The sequence below is a fragment of the Quercus suber genome, unplaced genomic scaffold, assembly GCF_002906115.3.
Source record: "Quercus suber isolate HL8 unplaced genomic scaffold, Cork oak 2.0 scaffold_632, whole genome shotgun sequence".
Lineage (NCBI taxonomy): Eukaryota > Viridiplantae > Streptophyta > Magnoliopsida > Fagales > Fagaceae > Quercus > Quercus suber.
In genome coordinates this window covers 405,923-428,125 of record NW_027070074.1, presented here as the reverse complement: position 1 = coordinate 428,125, position 22,203 = coordinate 405,923, and the positions used below count along the sequence as shown (strand labels likewise).

The 22,203-nt window shown below is 35.1% G+C and overlaps 2 protein-coding genes across 3 annotated transcripts; one reads left to right on the top strand and one right to left on the bottom strand.

The window, feature by feature from the left end:
* Positions 1-1,172: 1,172 nt before the first annotated feature.
* On the bottom strand, positions 1,173-7,131 carry LOC112007561 (magnesium transporter MRS2-I). 2 transcript variants are annotated; one of them, XM_024039919.2, is made up of 11 exons: positions 6,524-7,131; positions 6,366-6,395; positions 5,953-6,106; positions 5,367-5,488; positions 3,959-4,033; positions 2,954-3,178; positions 2,830-2,874; positions 2,613-2,657; positions 2,230-2,259; positions 1,908-2,027; positions 1,173-1,751 (listed from the first exon to the last, which is right to left on the bottom strand). In XM_024039919.2, exons 1-11 carry the CDS (start codon positions 6,788-6,790, stop codon positions 1,719-1,721), a joined length of 1,146 nt encoding a protein of 381 aa, XP_023895687.1. In that variant the 5' UTR covers positions 6,791-7,131; the 3' UTR covers positions 1,173-1,718. The 2 variants fall into 2 exon arrangements, with proteins under 2 accessions (XP_023895687.1, XP_023895686.1); XM_024039918.2 differs by having other exon boundaries at positions 1,173-1,767; positions 6,524-7,130.
* Positions 7,132-16,031: 8,900 nt separating this feature from the next.
* Positions 16,032-21,847, top strand: LOC112007647 (probable galacturonosyltransferase 6). Its single transcript, XM_065765472.1, is given in 9 exon segments — positions 16,032-16,441; positions 16,570-16,604; positions 16,962-17,006; positions 18,413-18,548; positions 18,647-18,717; positions 19,725-20,050; positions 20,283-20,715; positions 20,718-20,777; positions 21,241-21,847. Coding segments are annotated over 9 exon segments (1,494 nt in total). The 5' UTR covers positions 16,032-16,329; the 3' UTR covers positions 21,517-21,847.
* Positions 21,848-22,203: the final 356 nt, after the last annotated feature.

The window sequence follows — 22,203 nt, the reverse complement described above, 5'->3', positions numbered from 1 at the left end:
AGAGTCAGTTTGATAATTCATAATTTTATTTTTTGTGTTGTCTATGTTGGAATTTGGAAAGTCAAAAAGGTCTGCCATGTGGCTCACGGAAGGAATGAGAATTACAAATTTTGCTGATATTCTATTCATATCATGTCACGGATCATCCCCATCTCTCTTTTTTGAGTTTTATTACTTACAATACAAGAACCCTCCTCTGCCTCTCTCTTCTACCTCCTATCCAATGCTTCTTCACTCACGTACTCCACATGTTTTCTTCAACCTCTCTCACAAAGTCAAAAGTAACTACCAAATCAGTTCTGCTCTAACTATAACAATTTTAACCTATATCATATACTCCCAAAATGTTTATACTTTTTTAATATGGACATGTCTTTTTTACAATTGGGTATAAGAAAGAAAGTGGAGATTCATTTCCTTATGCATCATCATGTATGAATGTTAGGTTCCTTATTTCTTTTATACAAAGCTTAATTTGACAGATATTTTTTAGCTAAACAAATAATTAGCACCTAACCTTTAATAGATAATGGTCTGATTTTTACAAATTTCAGAATATCCACTCAACTAACACCTGACAATAAGTTGTGTTGCATATCCATATCCTCATAGAAATAACGCATCTCTTGCTCACATAAACAAACCAATACCACTGTTTATAAATTTTTGGGTACTTCCGCTTCTGGACACGTACAATTCTATTGTCCCACATATACCAGACAATTATGGGGGGAAAATATCTATGAGAGGTCCCAATGGGTAGGCTGAAGGTGAACTCCATCTATCAGTGGATCGGATGAGATAAGCTATAGCCTATAGCCTATAGCCTATAGCCTACATATAGATTTTTTTACTTTCCAGTTTCTAGTCCAAAATCATATGAAGAACAAATAATAAATTATTAGTTAATAAATTTTTATAGACTTGATCACTTTTTTTTGGGGGGGGGGGGGGGGGTGTATCCTGACAAAATGTTTTCCAGCCCTTGAAATTCTAGAATTTTTTTTGAAGATTGATTGAGTTCATGTAAAGTTGCACCTGCCGCCTCAACCCTATCTAATTGTTTCAACAAACCAATGGGGTAATCATTTATTGGAAAAATGAGCTACCATCCAAAGGGGCCCAGAACATGAGATTTTGTTGACAACAATGCTAGAAGAGGGTAGTAGCAATGAATGAATAGCCGCGTGCTGCTCCTTCCAAGAGTGTCTCACAACACAACACAACACAACACATGCTTAATTTAAATCAATCAAAGGGCCCCCCGGATGTTTGAACATGATACAAATACAATGGTACCCTCCCTCCTAGTCCTATATATGAAAAAGGTCAGGTTGATATTAAGATAAAGATTAATGTTTTAACCAAATGAATGCTATTCCTGTAAAGCAAATGTTCCTGTAAAGCATTGATTTGTGCCCACGGACCAAGGCAACTTTGACATTGCTATCCCAACAGTTGCTATTTCATGTAACCAACTTTTAGCCGATTTAATGACTAATTACAAGTGAACTCATGAACCAATCTGTATTGTATATCTCATGGAGAAAAAACACTGCATGAGGTGGCACTTGAATTGGATAAATCAAGTTGTAGTCATGCTCCTCAATTTCACCAGACTTCAGGTAATATTGCAAGCTTGATAATGTATAATATCCTTCCAACTTGGTTGTATAAATTTCAAGAACCAACTAGACCTTTGTGCCGAGCATATGAAATTATTGATAAGAAGAGAGATGCACAAGCCACTCCTGCGAGGATCACCACCTAAAGGTCATAAGAAAGGAAAGTTGACAAGTAAATCATATGAGTCATCAAGCATATTGGCAAGACATGGACAGAAAGCTTTGTTAAGTTCTTCAGTGATCTAATTTTATTTCCGTTATGAGATTATGAACCATACATACCCATTTAAATGCGTATCCATGGTCAGTGTTCAATATATTTGGGATGTTCATGCCAAATATTGCAGCCACCACAGAGTACACAGACAAACAAACAGTCCCAGAACTTAGGAATAGTTCTAGCTGCCACAAGGAACAGAATAAGTTTGATCAAATTCATAGACATAATGTAGATGGAATTGTTTTAGCCAGAATTATATGAAAATAGATTGTGGCCAGCTCAATTGCAAAGAACAGTAAAAGAAGCTTGGTGATGATGAGGAGAGATAGAGGTCAATAAACCTTGACAGAGAAAAGGGATTTATTTAGAGCTCAAAGATAATACCTGAATCAACTGATTCCGATGATTATCAAGCTGCAACAAGGGAAGCAAAAGAGATTAGAATGCAATACTAGTCCAAATGCTTTTAAGGGTGTAATAGCAAGCCTAGGGGTTTTTGATCATTTAGGTGAGAAGCTTCAAATTTCACAGAAGAAGTAATTCAAAAGGTGGGATACTTCAAATTATCAAAAAACCTCCAAAAACTGTATTGGACAATCTTTATTATAGTTCTACTTTCTAGTTCTCCAGTATTAGCCTTATAGCCTAATGCTACTTATTCTCATTTCAATTCATCACAGACATCGGATTTATGAGGTTCCTGTTGTTCCATTATTAGAAAATGAAATTAGAATATACAAAAAGATTTGAGTTGTCCAACTGGTCACCTGGATATTGATGTAATCCTCTGTGTCATCAATGTATTCACGCAGCTGATCAGAAAATATTATTTAACATAGCATCAATATGATCCAAGAAGAAACAGAAAGAAGATGCTAGATAAGTTCTTTCAATTCAACTCTACATCATTGCAGATAATTTGGATTCCGTATATGTTAGACTGTATCAGGAACAGAAAACATGTTAGGATAGGTTGATGCGTACCGTAGTCAATTTGTTCATTGTGCCATCAATTTGCATAAAGTATGCCTGCAAAATATTCCAGTACGAAATTAGACATTAGTTTTAGTTTTAGCAAAACCTAAAACAATTAAATGAAATTTTTAACCTCGAGCAACATTTCAAGCTCCTCAACATCAGTCTCTCCTTGACTTGTTGCTGCACTTCCCCTACTTATTCTCGATATCTTTGAGCCTATAACAGGAGAGGAAAGAAACCAATTAGGAGCACCTGAGACACTGACAGGTGAAGATGCCCCAGCCAACTTTCTTGATAAGTAAAGGTCTTCCATATCATCATCATCATCAAGAAGTTGTTCAAGTTCATCCCTTACCTGAGAAAACCAAAATGCCAATAAAAAACCCATATCCATTAACCAATAGCAGCATCAGCTTTAAGTTGCATGCACTACTGCTAAGAACTTTATAGCTTCCATCTAAAAGGAGCCAATTTCATTTTTGTTCTCTTTGGCTGTCAGTACTCTCAAGGTGAAAGAACCCTCCAATTGTTTTTCACTCCCTAGAGACTTCTCATCTTCAGTTAACATCCTTTAGCTTGTGATCCTGCTGTCACCCTGATCCTATTCCATTTTTTTAACCGAGAGTTAGCAAGTTTAATAATCTTCTTAAAGCTCGCTTGTTAACTCTCTCTTTAACTTTCCAGCATCCAAAAAAATAGAGATTGTTCTTTTGGAGTATGAATAATAGGAACTTTCCAAGTAAGCTAATAAGTACGGTCATTAACAACATATCAAGAGCTGAAAACTCTTAAGCCAAAATAGAGATTACTCTAAAATCCAGTCCTCCATCATTGTTGACAAGTATCCATAAAGTAGTCTATAGGTAACACAACCCCCACCCCCCTGCGCGGTGGCAATCCACTTTCTTACAGAATAGGATGGACAATGCTACAAAGTATAATTTTAAAATAAGATGCCCAGCAGCACTATCCGAAGTCCTATGCTCACTCAATTTAAAAGTTAGCCAACCTCCTAAAGCAAATTATATTCTTGTATAAAAGCAATAGATATTTAACCAACCACATAAACAAAGCAAAGAATTTTATTTTTAGCTCAATTAAATAGATTCCAGATGCCATATGGATATCAACATACCTTTTGAACCCGATTTGTCAACCTTGTCATTGCACTTTTCAATTTCCGCACGCGATCCAAATTACGACTACTAATCTGCATATTATGGCAGGTGTTTTACCAGAAAACAAAAAGTTTATTATCTAAACTCTATTATGTATGAGTATTTAATCTACAGTTAATGAAAGACCAAACAACTAATCTTACAATCAGGCTATCAGCTTGATCATGCCGACAGTCCTAAAACATAGTAAATTGGCAAAAACACCACAACTTCAAGTTCCTAAGTGCAGAAAATCTTTGTGCCCTAGACCTATATAGGATTCATGTAGCCCACCTAGATACTTGAAAACAAAAACTATAAATACATTATTATCAATTTGAACTCAACCTGGAAAGGATATCTTTCAACTATTTCATATTCTCCACAAATCATTTTTCAACCATTATAGGTTATATCTGTTATATCATCAAGTTAGAAGTGAAATATTTAAGTATCTAACATTGCTCTATTATTCATGCAAAAACTAGAACAAGTCATTATTACTGAGCTTAGGATTTATGACCACAAAGACCTATTGGAACTAAAACTTATTACTGACATCTTGTATTGATTGTGCTTTGAAATCACAGGTAAGTTCTTGTGTATCATACAATTACCTCAATCAGTTTCCTTAAGTACTTCTACAAGTTCCCTAGAAAATCTACTGTGCAGTCCCCATAATTTAGTCTATTGTGATTAATTTTAATTCTTAGTTCGTTGCCTTGTAGAGATAAATTAGTAATCAGAAATCTATGCAGCATTTTAGTTCAACACAACAAGAAGCACATCAAAATAGTTATTTCTAAATGTTCTATTCCATATTATCACGGAGACACGGTGCCCAAAAATTCAATCTTTAGAGTTTGTATGCAAATTTTAATAGCAATTGCTTAGTTAAAACTTAAAAGTGGTTCTTGGTTTAGTGTACAATCCTAATAATCCGCCCTATATTTTGAACTAGAAATGAGATTTACACATTCAATGAAATGCCAAAAGAATGTAGGAGTGACCGCTGTTGGCTTGCTATGCATTTGATGCTGATGACATCACTATTTCCATTTGCAAATAGTGAAATTAGAAATATAGTGGCTCTATGGATTCGTGCAATGCAACCACTCTGCTTCAGAATTTAAAAAAAGAAGCAAAGCTGACATAGATATGAAACTTAATTGTGTGCAAGGAAATTTTATTATGATATAGCTTCTTCTTTTTATAAGTAATGTAAAACTTTTATCAATAAAAATGCCAACCCAATTACACTGGAAATGTACTATAGGGGCAATATGATATAGCTTTAAGTAATATAACCATGTGAATTGGAAACAGCATACAAGCAATAATTCAGATTCCTAAGTACATCTAAGGCTGAGTAAACAAGGTTCTAACCTTGGAGGTCAGCTCATCTAAGGCTGGATAAACTTCATTCTCTAGTTCTCTTGTGCGTGCATCAAGAAAACTACAAATGGCTTCTAGTGCAACTTCTAAGGCTCGGAATTCAAACGGAAATTCTGCATTGCATATAAAACAAATTGCTCTGATATCAAAGAATTGAACTGTTGAGCCATAAGCAAGAGTAGTGATAGTGCACTAACAAAATTTATAATGATAAGAATGCTTTATGAACAAGAAAATGAAACTATTGCTGGAAATATTATTTAGAGTGATGCTACAACTATTACAAAATTTACTACATAAGCTTTACAAATTGATGCGTTAACTTTTAAACATACAACAATAAAGTAATCCTAAATTTTATTTATTTTTGTTGTTACTGCAACACCAATCACATTCATTGCCACATCAATTTGTAAGTTTGTTACAGTAAAATTGGTAGAAACTTTAGCATTTTTCTTGGTCTACATGACTCACTTTCCATCCCAAAAACTAAAGAAGCATTTTTCTTATTTTTAACATCATAGAGCATCAAAACAGGCCAAAAACACCCATAAAAACATCTTGAACGAAGTCTTACCATTTTCTTCACCACTTTCAACATCATGTTGAACGCCTGGGTGCTCATCTTCTTCTCCTTGGCCCTGGTAAACTGCATTTCCTAAAGGCAATCGCCTTCGTAGCTCCTCAATTATAGGAACTACGTTATTATCAAATGGATCTCTAAGCAATACCTACAAAAAACCAAAGTATCATTTGCCTCAGAGGAATTGACTCCAATTCACTTGAAATTGAAACCAACTGAATTTTGGTCATACCTACCTACCAAACACTCAAAACAGGACAGACAAAAAAAAAAAAAAGTACTAGTACTGTTTAAACTTTGAAGTAAAGTTAAAAGTTCACCCTTCAAGACCTTAAGAAATCACTGCTTCCCCCAAAACCCCAACATATCATATAAGCAAACAAGAGGAAGTAGAATTTTGGTTTTACCTCATCTGCAGTGATTATTGCTTTAATGTGCTGAAGAGCAGAACTCAAAAACAACCCCAGAAAAAAGAAAATTTTAATTAGCTAAATATTTAAGTCAATTAAAAGAAAATTAATAAAGTTGAACACACAGTTGAATATGAAGCAAGAAATTGACACACCTCCAAATTAAGAACAATAACTTTTTCTCTACCAAGAATAGTTGAAGGGTATGAAAGCAGAGGATCAAGAATCCGAAGATCTCTGGCGTTAATCTGAACACGGCGCATAATAGCATACTTGTCCGCATCCAATATGGAACTCTCCCCATTGTGGTCTAGTGAAATCCAGCTCCTTGAAACCGCTGTCTTCTTCTTTAAACTAAGTTGAGATTGAGTTTGAGTTTGAGTACTACTCTCCACCGGAACCAACAACCCGTCTCGACCCATTTCTGAGCAATCACTGCCGCATCTTTAATGAGGAAAATAAGCAGTTATGTTGGTGCTGCAATGTACAAAAGTAGGTAAGGATGGATAAAGTGAATGTAAGGCTGGTTGGTGCTTCTAGTGAATTGGCATGATGTTAATCACCAAGTCCAAGTGTACGTTTTGTGTTGAGGGAGATTGGTGGGGCTTGGAATTTGGGTTTTGGGATTAGGGGTTGAGAGAGGGTTGGGTTTTGGAGAAGAAGAGAGCGGTGACATTGGTGGAATCTTTGGGAGCTCTGTGTCTGAGACTCTCAGATATTTGCATGGCTTTTAGTGGCAGCTAGTGGAATTGGAATGTTAGAGTTAAAAAATTGGAGGGGAAAGGGTTTGAAACTACTGTTATTTTTTAGGTTTCACTCTCATGCTTAGGCGCGTGCCAGTTACAATTTCACTTTTTCTTTTTCTTTTTCTTAAATTTAATTTTTACTATTGCCGGTATGGTATGTTAGTTTACTCATTCATCTTGTGCGGTGTTGAATCTAGACTTCTTCTTTTTTTTTTTTTTCTTTTTTTTTTTTTTGGTGGTAAATAAGAGAATAATATTAAGCACGACTCAAGAAAACCAGCTGTTTGAGGAAGCATAACAATGTCCACAGGTGGACTATCATAAACAACAAAGTCTTGCTGAATAATTGGACCTTTTCGAGTTAGAGCATCCGTACACCTATTAGCTTACAGAAGCAATGCATCATCCTTACTTGAGGCACTTGTTTGATGAGATTCCTATAGTCCATAATAAGAGGAGAATGGTTAAGGTTATAGCTATGTTCATTCGTCATCCATTCCAGAACAACTTTAGCATCTTCTTCTATGTCTAAGTCTAAAGCCATAAGATTGAGAGAGATGCATAAAGATAATCCATCCCTTAGAGCCCAAAGCTTTGCTTCTACACTGGAAGATATACCAATATTGCGGGTAAATCCCTTAATCCATCTTCCTCTCGAATCATGGATTAGACCACCATCGCTTGTCCTTCCAGGATTTCCCAAAGCTGACCCATCCGAATTCAGCTTATACCAGCCATCACACGGCCTGTTCCATCTGACTCGAATCAATGCTTTAGTGACCCTTCTATCTGCCTTACTCACGCAATACATGTATTCCTGGGCTGAATGCATCACGCCTCTATACAGATTTAGGTTGGTTCGCTTCTCTTTAAAGGCCAAATCATTCCTGTGCAGCCATAATTTCCAGACTGCAAAAGGAAATAGGATATGCTAAGGAATAGAAGAGAACTTAAAGGCGGACATACTCGTATTTTTCTCTAACCAGTCACCCTAGTTTTCGCTAAAAAATTCTTGATCAAAATCAGCAATGCCTAGCTTTTCCCAAGTAAGTTTAGCAAAAGTGCAGTCCCTTAACACATGAAGGATGGATTCCTTCCCATTCTTACAGACCCGACACTGGGCATCCTGAATAATGCCCCTTTCTTGAAGCACCTCTCCCATAGGTTTACTAAGTAAGAAACACTTCCATATAAACATTTTGATTTTTGGCATCGAGTCCATTTTCCAAATCCATCTCTCCTTAAAGGCATTGGAGTGCTCGCAATCTCCTCCTCTAGTAATGACATAAGCATTCTTTTGCTCAAACTCACCTGACGGAGATGAAGCCCACACCAACCGATCCTCTCCCTGAAGGTTTAAAGGAAAAGGAACAGCCTTTAAAAGGCTAATCAGCTTGTCAGGTTGTTCAAAGGAGCACCGGGTAAAGTCCCAATTCCCTCCATTTCTCATATTATTCACCGTGAGCATCTCTTCATTTCTTCTAAGAGGGCCTTCAATCAAACCTCTAACATTCTCCACTGTCAACCATTTGTCATGCCAAAAATTGAGAGCACTGTTAGCACCTAACTTCCATTATATACCTTGCCTGAAGATACTCTTGCCACGCTTCAGCCCAACCCAAACATTGGACCCACTCCTCCTCGGATTGCTATACTTAATACACAGCACCTTCGCCCAATCTTTATCCTTTTCCATATTAAACCTCCAATTTAGCTTAGCCAACAAAGATAAATTATTTGGCTTGGCAGCTTGTAGCCCAAGTTCCCTTTCCTCCTTAGGCTTGGTTACTCTATTCCAACTAACCATGTGGACTTTTCTAGACTTCACTTTCTACTCATTTGTAATATGTGTGTTAGGGTTGTCTAGACCCGACCCAGACCCGTCGGCCCAACAAACCCGCCCGATTTCCACCCGATTTCAGCTTGAATCGACGCTCCTGTCGATCGGTAACGGGTTTTCGTGCCCAAGACCTGACGCTGGCGGGTCAAGTGGCGGGTTTTCTTCTCCAAAACCCGAGCCACCTGACCCGATCGATGTCATATACAAATCCAACAACTCCGGCAAGATCAAGCTCAGATTCGAGGACATCCGGCGAGATCTCGACCATATTTGGTAAGATCAGGCAAGATTCGAGGAGATCCAAGCTGATTTCGGTGAGATCTTGACCATACTTGGTGAAATCCGGTAAGATTCGAGAAGATCCAAGCTGATTTCGGCGAGATCTTGACCATATTTGGTGAGATCTTGTGAGATTTGAGGAGATTCAAGCTTATTTCGATGATTTTCGAAGCAAATGTACTGAGTTTTTGAAGATTTCGGCGACGTTTGTAGAATCTGGCGACTCTCTGAACTGACCGAATCGACTGAACATTACTCGAACCCGAAACCGACTCAATCGATTAACGCCAACGATCGATTTCGGGTCCTTCTGCCTTCCACCCAACGCCGACGAGTCGGGTTCGGGATGGGTCGAAAATCAACCCGACCCGACCTGTGGACAACCCTAATGTGTGTTGAACTTATGACCATTTTATATTCACCTTTAGCGTGTTAAACTTATAACTTGACCTTCTACTTGTTCAACCTACCATATTTTATACTCTCAACTTTACAAGAAAAGTAAATGTTCTTTTGAGTTAAAGAAGATTGACAAGTGTCAATTATAATATTATGAATGAGATAAATGGTTGGGCGGTTTGCTATTGGCTATTGCTATCTCCATTGTTAATCAATATGACTAGTGCTTGAATTATTTATATATAATTAGACCTACACGTCAAGGTCATGGATTTGATATTGGTTTATTTCGAGAATAAATAAATGGAAAAACCTATTGATGATTCCTACTGGCACAAGACTTTGTGCACAACTTTCACCTTTAGTGGATTCTCCCAAAAAAAAAATTTCACCTTTAGTGAAAATGAAATAGGTGTTTTACAAGGGGTTTTGTACAAGTTGTTCTGTTTCGTTCCATATAAGGAACATGGCAACTCATGATGAGTTGGTTTATTTATTTATTTATTTATTTTTTAATAATGGTGTAGCTATTACTATATTAGTTGAGCATTTGATATTATAAATTAATTATTTTCTTTAAATGGTGGGATATGAATGCATATCTTTTGTTCCAAAAAATCTATTTTATTAAGCATTTAAGTGGGAGAGATAGAATTCAAATGTTGACTCTCCTTAGAAGGGATATCAATAAATATCATTAAGATATAAAACTCTTGGTTAAAGACAACTATAAATTAGAAAGAATAATACTAGATGTACAAACTATTTTACAAAAAAAATTACAAACTACTAATGTGGTGAGTAATTATTGGTAAATGACAAAGTGATATTAATGGTGGGCTTAAATGAAAACTAATAAGAGGTTGGCCACATCAACATTTTGTAAAAATATTGTAAAATAGTTTGTGGTTGTAGCATTATTCAATTAGAAATATGATTTTAGTAATAATTTATGCAAATTACAATTTGGACCTAAAATTATGTGCATTCGATTTTATCATGAAATTTTCATAAAATTGCTTTATAAATCAAGTGATTTGACCTATAATTAACTTTAATCATCACTAATATTAGCTTGTAACCCATGCATATACACTTGTGTAATTGAGTCTTTTTTAAAAAAATAATTTCTAAGTTTAGATTTATAAATTTGCATGTAAATATACTTGACAAGAACGACAGAATAATTGGAAGAAACTTGACATGAAATAAAAGTATAATAATAACTGTGGGGTAACACAATCTATTTGTCCGTTTTGGGAGGCAGGCCACAGGCATGCTTAGAGTGCAACATCCTGAGCTTCTATCCCCCTTATGGCCTTGTCCTTTCAAGCGACGTGGGCATGCTTTGTGCAAGAGTCCTACATTGAAGAAAGAAGCACCCCCCTATGCCTTATAAGCATGAGTACCCTCATGCCTTCAGCTCATGCTTATAAGGCATGGGGGAGGGGGGGGGGGGCGCTTCTTTCTTCTATGTGGGACTCTTGCACAAAGCATGTCCACGTCACTTGAAAGGACAAAGCTGTGAGGGGGATAGAAGCTCAGGATGTTGCACTTTAAGCTTGCCTGTGGCCTACCTCCCAAAGCAGACAAATAGATTGTGTTACCCTACAGTAACATTAAGTCACTTTCAAAATATTAGGGAATAAATTGAAAAAATTGATAGTTTAAGGATGAAATTGAATTTTGACATATTGTTTAGGGATCAAAATATAAGTTTAAAATAATAACTTTGTTGTTTTTATTTTGTAGGAAGAAGGGTATTCTTGGTTTTAAAAGCGAAAAATGTTTGGGGTGTCTTTCAAAAGTATCAAAACATTGTAATCAAAATTCACACAACTAATGCTAAAACTTCTTATTACCAATATTTTATGAATGTAGCAATGTTTTAATAGGAGACATGCATCCGCCGATTTAACTGATGGCAATCAATCACCTAATAATTTCTCACTCGAAGATATGCTGTATTGGCCGCCAACTGAGCAATGAGATATATCATATGTGGTGGCTTTTACTTTACACAAGCAATGTTAGTTAGCACATAATTATAAGTTTCCCAGTTTTTTTTTGAAAAAACTTGTTTAAAAGGTAAATTATGATTTCTGTAACATCACACAACTAATTTAGTTAGGACTCCTGATGTTCTTTTCGGACTATATCCCTTGATTATTTTCAGGTATATCTCTCTCACTTGGAATCCTTCTTAATCATTTTCTCCTCTTCGCACATACCTTAGTCTTCAAATAGGACCTTAGGCCCAATACACAATTTTGGACTTTTACTCCCACAGTACCAAAAAGTTCAGTATGCCATGAATAGTAGTAAAAATAAACTGGTTTTTTAAGCTAGAGTCAAATACACACTTACCCGTTTGATAATATTGTTATAGTAAAGTTGTTTAAGTGTTTTAGAAATTTATATAAATAAAAAAAATATTGTAAAAATACGTACTATATTATTTAAACAAAAAAAAAAAACGATTTTTCAAACAATATTAACAAATAGGCCCTGCAATTTTTGTGTTGGTAGATAAAAGTATTATTCGGAAATTGGATGGTTATCCTGATCCTCCACAGTGTATAGGCGCGTGAGACATAGAGAAAGAGAGGCCAAGTGACAGAAGGTAGGTACAACCGTACAGGCAAGTTCAAGAGAGCAATGGCAATTAGCATGCGTTATTCTATATTTCGATTCCAATTTTTAGGAGATTCCCTTTCCTTTTCCTTCTCTAATTTGCACCTAATTTTGTGGATGATAAATGCGCTAAACGCGTGCTCTTTTTATCTTTTTTAATATTATTAGATTTTATTTTTTCAGTTTAGTGATTTTAGTTATAATGAATTTATCCACATTATCATAATTTCAAATTTCAATCTATGTATAGAGGGGCTTTGCATTAGAGATATATGCTGACTATATCAGAGAGAGAGAGGAAGTAGTAAAAGTATAAAACCAGTTTATTGCTTTAACCACACCATTTTTCCTTAAGTTAAAGCACAAAAGATTTGATAAAATGTGTCAATAAAAAGAGCCCACCTTTCATAAATAAAAAACAAATAAAAAAAGAAAAAAGAGCCCACCACCAATGGGGCCTTCAATTATTTGGTACTATGATGATGAGATGCAGCCAATAATAAATAATAAAAGGGTTAAATTCTTGAACAATTAAAGTTGTTTACGTTTTTGGCTTCTATTCCATTTCCATCTTTCAAACGCTGATTGAGAATATAATTCCACCTTTTTTAAAATTCCTTTTTTATTATCATTAGTGGGTGTTGATATTGCGCAATTTTAGTCTCGTTCCCACCACTACCAGAAGTGTTCTCATTTATTTCTATATTGCTCTACTATATAAATTAAATAGTACCTTTTCACCTTATAATCCTTTTTTTTTAAGTAAAAGAAAAAGAAAATACTGAAAAATTCTTAAGTATTCAAAGAAATGATGCTACTTTACCATAAATTTAATGAGTAGACTCTATTATAAATGTGAGAGAATGAAGTATTATTTTCTGTACTTCGAAAAAGTATCTAAGAATTACTCCACCTCCAATGAATAAGAGATTCCATGCTGGATGGATAACCAAGCTCCCGGAAATTTTTTTCCTTTTAAACTGCGAATGGCTAACATGACCGCCTCTCTTTGGTTGTCCAAAATGGAGAAAACAACCTCCATTTTCTAAGCAGTAGGTATAGTTAGTGTACCAAAGCAGTAGCAAGAGTGCAAGATATAAGACATTCCTTCCTTTTCTATTGGCCCATATATTAATTTTCCTTTCCTATTTTGATAGCCACTCTATACAAATTACGCAAAATTAATATTCCTTTCTTAAAAATGTACTATTATTTAGAAAAAAAGGAAATTCGAAATATGTCCTTAAAAAAAAGAAAAAAGGTTTTCTGGGTCCACAAAGTTGTTGTACACTTGTACCATACCGCACAACACAGCTAAAAGCCATCAACAATCAACAATGATAATATATATGTGATAATTGTTAAGATGGTAGTAATTATCGGTAATTCGCTATCATCAATTGTCACTTTCACGGTGCTTCTCACTTCACCATCACCCGACTAGTCTACTACGGTCCACAAGCCATTATAATTATAGGCTTAGACATCCAATATTTAACGAGCCAAACAAAGAAAAGTCTAATCTTAGGACCTAGAACCTCCTAAAGTGCTACCACGTCCCCATAATAAAATGTTTTACTCTCTCTCTCTCTCTCCTGTGTAGGAACTACTATGAAGGCTCTCCCGACTCCTAGAATATCTTCATTTTATTTTTACTTTGAAGACACATATTATCGAGCTACAGTTTACTGTTCTTGTAAGTATCTTTGCAAAAAAATATCTAACTTCAACCACAATCATGTCCGTCTCATCCATTAAAATGTTTAAAATTTCAGGTTCATAGAATCCAGCTATTTTTTATATTAATAATTCAATAATGGAGAGAGTAAGATTTGAATCTATAGTAATATAATAAAGTATTAACTAATTGAGTTATAAGTTGGGGAAAAAAAAGTAAATCATAATAATGTAAATTAAAATTTTAAATTAGTTCGAATCCAAATATTCAATTCAATATCATGTATGAAAAATGAGTAATGATAGATTCTACTAATTTTTTTTTTTTTTTAATTTTATAAAAAGATTCTACTAAGTTTGATTGATAAGATAGTAGATAACCCAAAGTCTAATCTTTAAGCTTTAAATTCCAATTAAATTAAGATTAAAAAAAAAAAACCCGTGGTAGGTTGTTTCATACTGTATTTGATTTTTAAACCCCAGATAGGCTTATTCAATCTCAAAAATTGCTCACGCTCTATTTAATCCAAACTGTCCCTTCAAAAAAAAAAAAAAATCCAAATTGTACTCCTATTTGTTTTTTCTTTTCTTTATATCCCCCCATTGGCCTATCCTCTCCCAAGAAAGAAGGCATTTAATTATTAAAGGCAAGAAAGAAGAATATATAACCGATGTATAGATTTGACTTGTGGATTTTGAGAGCTTAACATTTACTCATTTTAAGTATTTGTTTGAATTCACGTTTTGAGTTGTGTTTCATGTTTGCGTTTTTTTTTCTTTTTTTGATTCATGCTCAACAGTTTTTTGGAGACAATGCACTGTTCATGCACCGTTCATCAGAAAAATATTAAAATATCTCCTACGATACTATTCACACATTTATAAATTATTTTACTATAGTATATTCAGTTTTTAATTTTCAACAAAATAAATTGTATAAAAAAAAGACCTTAATTATGAATTTCTTACTAGTTAGGTATCTTATGAGTTGGATAACCAAAACCGCCACATACGGCAAAACGAAAAAAAAGAGTTTAGTTTAAAGCTGTTGACTTTGTGTCAATGTGTCATAAGTTTAGGCAAGACTTTCGGCAGCTTTAAGTGTGATTTATAGTACCAATACAATACCAAACTCTTTTATTACTCCAGCATCCATGTTCACAGAAAAGCAAGGTGGTTCATACTTCCTAGCTAAGGATCCCAATGAAAACGCAAATTTTTGAAAATTTGAATTGATCAATAATTGTACCACGTTTATGGAAATAAAAACATAGTAAAACAAGCATTATATATAAAAAATAAAAACTTAAAAAAAAAAAAAAAGGAATCTGTTTATCATTTCACCGAAATATTAATATATGCTTTGTGTTAATAATTGTGATTCACTCTATTAACATTTAGCACCAAGACATTACACATACATCAACGGAAAATGATCATTCATATATGTACAAACTTCCCGTCACATGTTTTAGTACAAAAATTAACTTATTGTAATCTCCTTTAGATTAATAAAATTTGCTGGTACTTGAGATCAATTATTTGTTTAATCTTAGACTTATTAGTATATACAATCTTGTACCTTCCTCGCATTCTTCAGATCCGATATGATATGTAACTTTTCACTCAGGGCTGAGGCTGTTTCCTACTTTAACCCATTTATCTATTCAATTCAGTAGAAACCTTTTTTAACCTTTTCTGTTAAATAATAAGAACCTGAAATCTGAATGGTAAAATGAAATGAAAACAAAACAAAAGAGAGAGAGAACAAAATGAACATTGCTGGCTGCCAAAACACCATCACATCAAACGCATCATCATCATCATTAACATGATCAAGATCAACGACCGATGCCTGCCATGCGAGTCTGTGACCAATCACATCATTAACATCAACATCATCGTCATCGCGACCATTCAAACATAGAAACACGGTGCAATACTCGATCATCATACACCATCCATGCCCCTCATCCAACTCCATCATTGCCTCGTCATCCATATCTAAAATAATATCGCACACCCAATAAAATAAATTTCATTAAACAATAATATATATATATATAAATAAATAAATAAATAAAAGAAAAAGAAACAGAAACAGAAACAGAAACTACCTTCCCCCCCAGAGTCCCGAACATGGCTGAAGCTCCCTATCTTTCTCTCTCTAAAACTTAAAGCTTAAAAAAAAAAAAAAAAAAAAAGGAATAATATCTGAAACGCTTGCTTTATTTTTTGTGTTGGTATTGATCTTTGGTTATGTGTTGCTTGTGAATGAAGCATTGAATCGAGTGTGATCTGAAAGCGTGCGTGAAATGTGCATTCCGAGAAGGATTGGAAACCCTAGAAGACTTAGAGAGAGTTTCTTCGTCTACGCCTCTCATCGATGAAACACTTTCGTCGATGCGTGAGGAGTCTCCTCCTTCTTCTGCTCTGTGTTTCCGTCTTAATTCCAATCATTTTCGTCACCATCAAGCTCAAGCACCTATCTCCCATCGGTATATTTTCTTCTTCTTTTCATTCATATAATCTATATGTATACGTATATACGTGATTCGATAGTTTGTATATTGAGGTCGAATTGTTCCTAATGTTTGATCGTGTATTTGTGAATTTGTTTTTGCAGGACGGAAAGAATTTGTTGAGGATTTATCTGCTATTGTATGTTTATAGCTTCTTATTTTATTTATTTTTAAATAATTTTTATGTTAGCTATGCTCTGTTTGGTTACTGAGAAAACGAAAACAAAAACGGAAGAGAATATTGAAAGCCTTGATGGTTGTGATTTTTTTTTTTTTTTTTTTGGCGTTTAGGAGAAATGAAATCCTGCTTAGGATCAGTTAAGTGGAGGTTTTACTTTCTTGGAGACTGAAATTATAAAGATTGTGAAATAATCTAAGTTTTGTAATTTTGATTTTATTTATCTAACTGTAATTAGACTTTCTTAGCAACTGAATGGAGTGTGTTTGTTATATTTTATTATGGAGATTGAAGATATAATTTCCTTGTTTGCTGCAGAAATATAGGACTGATGCTGCTTTGAGACTTAATGCGATCAAGCAGGTTTTTTTTTTTTTTTTTTTAATTAATTTATATTTTTTATAATATTTATTGTAATTTGCTTGAGTTATTCATCCTTACAGTAGGTAGAGCTTTATCTGTTAAACAAGGTCAACCTTTTGTTCTACTCTGTATGATGCCACGTTTAACCTAGATTGGGCAATGTTACTTAAAAGTTAAAATTGAAAGGAAAGAAAAGAAAAAAGAGAGGCTCCTGGGCATGCTTAGCCCGGGTTGGGGGGGGGGGGGGGGGGGGGTGGGTGAGGGGTGGTAAATGCCCTTGGATTACCTAGCAACTAGTTCTGGTTGGTGGGTTCAGTTGCTATAAGTTTTACTAGCTAAAGGCGAGTTTAAAGGGCTCTTTTTTAAATAGGTTCCCTTGTAGCTTAGCAGCACTACTTGGTCTTCTTTATGAGAAGAACCAAGGTTCAAATCCCCCTCCACACTTGGTATAACAATTGATTTATCAAAAATGGTCATGCCCAATGCGTATGGCTCTCGCCCCCCTGCCCACAGTTTTTAGAGAGACGGATTTTTATTTTACTGATTTAAGTAAATAATAAAGCACACATGGAAATGCTTTTTGGTCAAGGTAGGGAGTGAAAACATATTAGCGGATGCTAGGACAATGGATGAGATAAAGAAGAAGGATGTGCTGGCTTATGATGTAGTATAAAATGTGGCTTATGGTGTACAGTATTTCAAATCTTTGTCTGATGCCGGACAGTTAGGATAAGGCTGGCTTCATTACTTAGTATGGTGCATACTGCAATTACTTCTTTGATTAGGATCTCAGCGTTTTGGGATTCCACTGCGTTTACTTCTTTGATTATTTTATATGGGCTCATATTCTCCTAAACCCCATTCTAAGCTATTACCTCAACTAATTGCTCTTACTGTGCATTTTGAGGTTATAATGAGTGAATATAGAGAAACTACAATAGGGCTTCGGCCTAGGATAGAGAATTTAGCAATGAACATTTTCATATTGAAATGTTTGAGCACATTTTTGTTTTGTTCATAAATTTAACCTTCAAAGTTTTCTTCCACAGGACCATTGAATAAACACTATTATCACAAAAAGGGGATCAAGAATGAAATTGTTAAGCTTTAAATTTTGGAATATGTAATAGTGCAGTGTTATTCTTCTTGTAAATCAGAGTTCAAGCAATACAAATATATTTTTCAAAGAATGGTTACTTAGTCTTAATTGCTTTACCAAACAGAGAAACAGAGGATGCTTGCTTTAGAGATAGCCTTAATAGTTATTACTCTCANTAATTTATATTTTTTATAATATTTATTGCTCGATAGAGTTTTATGTAAAGTGTTAACATTCTATTTTGATTTTGATTTTTTTTTAAATAATTATTTATGTATCCAGATTTCTGTCTTTGTTGCGATTTTAGGAAGCTCGCGAAGAATTGAAAGGGCCAAAACAAGTTATTTATGAAGATAGGGTAGTTAATTATAGTGCTAATGAGGATAGTGAGACTCAGGAATCTGAAAATGACGGAGACATCACTGATCTTTTGGAGAGAAATGGTTGGTATTGGCATTGTTAGGCGCATCTATTCCATTTCTATCTATTTTGCTTTCTCTTTGTTGACTGTGGTCCTGATTGTAGTTTCCATATATTTCAGAAACTAATCATGAAAGAGAAGAAGCTCAGCAGTTTCACCAAAGAGAAATACCATCAATGGCTGGGGAGAAGGTATGTATTCATGCAAGTATATGCTCATTTCAGGGCAGGTTGTAATTGTGACTATAGTACAGAAAATTGCATTGACACCTATATCCTTCCACATGGAAGATCCCTCAGGATAAAATTCTGCAATTTATGGAAATCTCAACCTTTAGAATGACAATGCTTGTCATAACTGTATAAATATAAAAGCTTCAAAATATAATTGGCATGCAAATCTATGTCGCATATATAATGTATGTAGTGTAATTTGCTTGAGTTATTCATCCTTACAGTAGGTAGAGCTTTATCTGTTAAACAAGGTCAACCTTTTGTTCTACTCTGTATGATGCCACGTTTAACCTAGATTGGGCAATGTTACTTAAAAGTTAAAATTGAAAGGAAAGAACCCCCCCCCCCCCCCCCCCCCCAAAAAAAAAAAAAAAAAAGAGTTAGCCTTGCGGGTGCTGGTTTTCTATATATCTCAGATCAAATTTCTCTAACATGTTAGTCTATTAGCCAATGGTGTATATCAAAATACCTGGTAGACATCCAAGGAGTACTTCAAGAACTTTCAACAAGATTTATATTTCTGAAATCAGGGAGTATTCTTTGTAAATTTCACGTTCAATGTGAACGTTGTGTGGGTTGGTCGGATCTTCTTGGCTGGAAATTCAAGATTTATTGAGGATGAAGATGATATGTCAGGATTTTTAATGTTGGGGCCAATATATTTAATGCTTGTTATCAATTATTGGTGTTGATGTGATTATTCAATTTTATTATCCTCAGCCAATGAGATAAATATAATGAAAATAAACCCTTCTAAAAAATCTCAAGATCTTACCACTAAGCTCTAGTTCAAAGGTCATTCCCCAACACCCCCCCCCCCCTTTTTTTTCTTCTTATTCTGATATTTTAGATATGTGTATGTAGTTTTGGTATATTTAAGCAGGGGCGATCTGTTCTTCTCATTGACTTGAATAAATTATTAGCAGAACCTTGTACCTCTGTTTTTAATTTAGGTTTGGTTGCAGGAGCAATCTCATCAAACAACAGTTGAACGCGATCATAATGCACACTCTCAGTATAGGAGAATGATTGATAAGAAGATTAAAGAGGTGAAAGGTGGACATTCTAATCAAACAAGAGTCTGGCCTGATCATAGTTTACGCTCCCAATCATATAAAGTGACAGACGTGAATATTACAAAGATGAAAGATCTAATGATTAGAGCCAAAGTATACTTGAACTTTGCACCACCAGACAGCAAGTCCCGTTTAGTGAAAGATTTGAAACAGCGGATCAGAGAGGTGGGACGAGCACTTAGTCAAGCCACCAAGGATTCACGTTTGTCCGAAAGGTATAAAAATTCCTGATTTTATCTGTTGCTTTTAGTTTGCAAACATGTTTGATTTTAGAGATGGAAATCAAGAGGGTATTTGAAATTATGATCAGTAAATAAGAATGTAATGATTGCTTGTATATGTGGAGTTCTAAGAAAGGAAACCGTGATGAGCTCTAATTTCACAAGGAATGGTTTAAATGTCTTTTTTTTTTTTTTTTTTTAATCTAAAAAACAGTGAAATTTGCAGTTCTGTGCAGAAACTGGAAAAGATGGAGGCTACATTGTCTAAAGCTAGCCTTGTCTACCCAGACTGTTCTGCTATGGTCAGTAAGCTTCGAGCTATGACACAAAATACTGAAGAGCTTGTACGGGCACAGAAAAATCAAGCAACATATCTTGTTCGCCTTGCCGGAAGGACCACTCCCAAGGGCCTTCACTGCCTTTCTATGCGGCTGACTGCTGAATACTTCGCCCTGCAGCCTGAGGAGAGACAGCTCCCTAACCAACAAAAGTTGCAAGATGCAGAGCTGTATCATTATGCTGTCTTCTCTGACAATGTTCTGGCTTGTGCAGTTGTTGTGAACTCCACCATCTCTGCTGCCATGGTAATGCCTCAACTTAACATCTTTGGTGGTTTTGGGTTACCGATCAATAACTTGTTGGTATTGCTAAAAGAATAAATTGATCTACAAGAGTGGAGACAAAAAATTTAAATTCTGTCTACCATAAGTACTTGCAATTGGTAAGTTTTTACATTTGTCCTTGCATTTGCATGCTTATATCTAAGGGGATTTTAAGATCTCTCTGCTGTCCAGAAGAAGCACACCTACCAGTGCTGCCTTCTTTAAAGATATGATTGTTTGTCTCCTATGTATTTATTTCCCGTGTTTGCTGGTTAAGATACTGGTGTTTCTTCTTGTTTTGGAGATTTGTACTTTTAGGTCTCTATATCTTTAAATTCTTATTTCTAATTCTCTCCCTCGTTCTCTGTCAACCTCCAAAGAAAAGTCAGGCAGATTGTGCTTTGTTTTCTGTTAATATAAGCAAAGATTTTTTTGCAATTAATCGCTTACCAGATGGTCACTATTATATAGATTACCTATGCATAATACAATCACAAATGCACATATCTCTCCGTTAATGTATATATGAAGTTTATTATGCAATATATTTTCATGCTTGTTTTGCTGGGTGGTTATTTGCAGGGTAATGAAAGGTCATTGTGGCAGGCTGGGAGTCTGCCCTTAGGTTGGATTACCTTCTATAACCAGACAATGGCTTTGGACAGGCGATGGCATGTCCTAGGGCTTGGTTATGACTCAGCTGTTAGACGAGCCGACATTGAACAGGCAGCAGTGATACACTACGATGGAGTTACGAAGCCATGGTTGGATATTGCAATTCGGAGGTACAAGGACTATTGGACCAAATATGTCAAGTATGACCACCCTTACTTGCAACAGTGCAATATCCAAGAGTAGGCGAAATAATGCTTGACTCAGTGGTATAAACTGACAGATGCAGATGCCACCCAATTGCTTCTTGTTCTTGGATCTGCATTTGTTCACTTGATTCTTTCTCTTTAGCGATTCTTCATGTAAAGTCCAACTCATTTTTTGCCAAAATTTGCTGGCCGCAAGCTTCTAGGAGTTTTTTTGAGTCAATTTATAGCAATATTCTGAAGTGAAATAAGAGTCCCTGGGGGATGTTGTAATGGTGGTTAGTTCTTGCATGTACATAACTCAATTGAGATACTTCACTTGATTTCAAACACCTTACACTTCCAAATTCCAATAGACACTTACTTTGCTACCTTCTTTTCTTCTTCTTCACAAGTTATGCTTTGGTACTTTTTTTTTTTTTTTTTTTTTACGTCACCAATTAGTTTACTTATTGATTGAACTAACAGTCTTTACGAGCCTAATCGTTTGTCCAACTATCAGCTTGTGTGCGTGTGTATTGTCCCATATCAGATGAAGCCTAATATATGTGATGATGATATAGCCTTTTAACTGAATATTCCGTCCAAAATGGTAGTTTGTTCAAGTTAAGCCCTTTCTATTCATGATCAGAGTTCCAGCTTTTTCGGGTAAAACTTGGAAATGACTGACCAAAAGTGGACCATCGTGCGAGCTTCGTGAGCATTTATTTATAGGACAAAGTTTAGC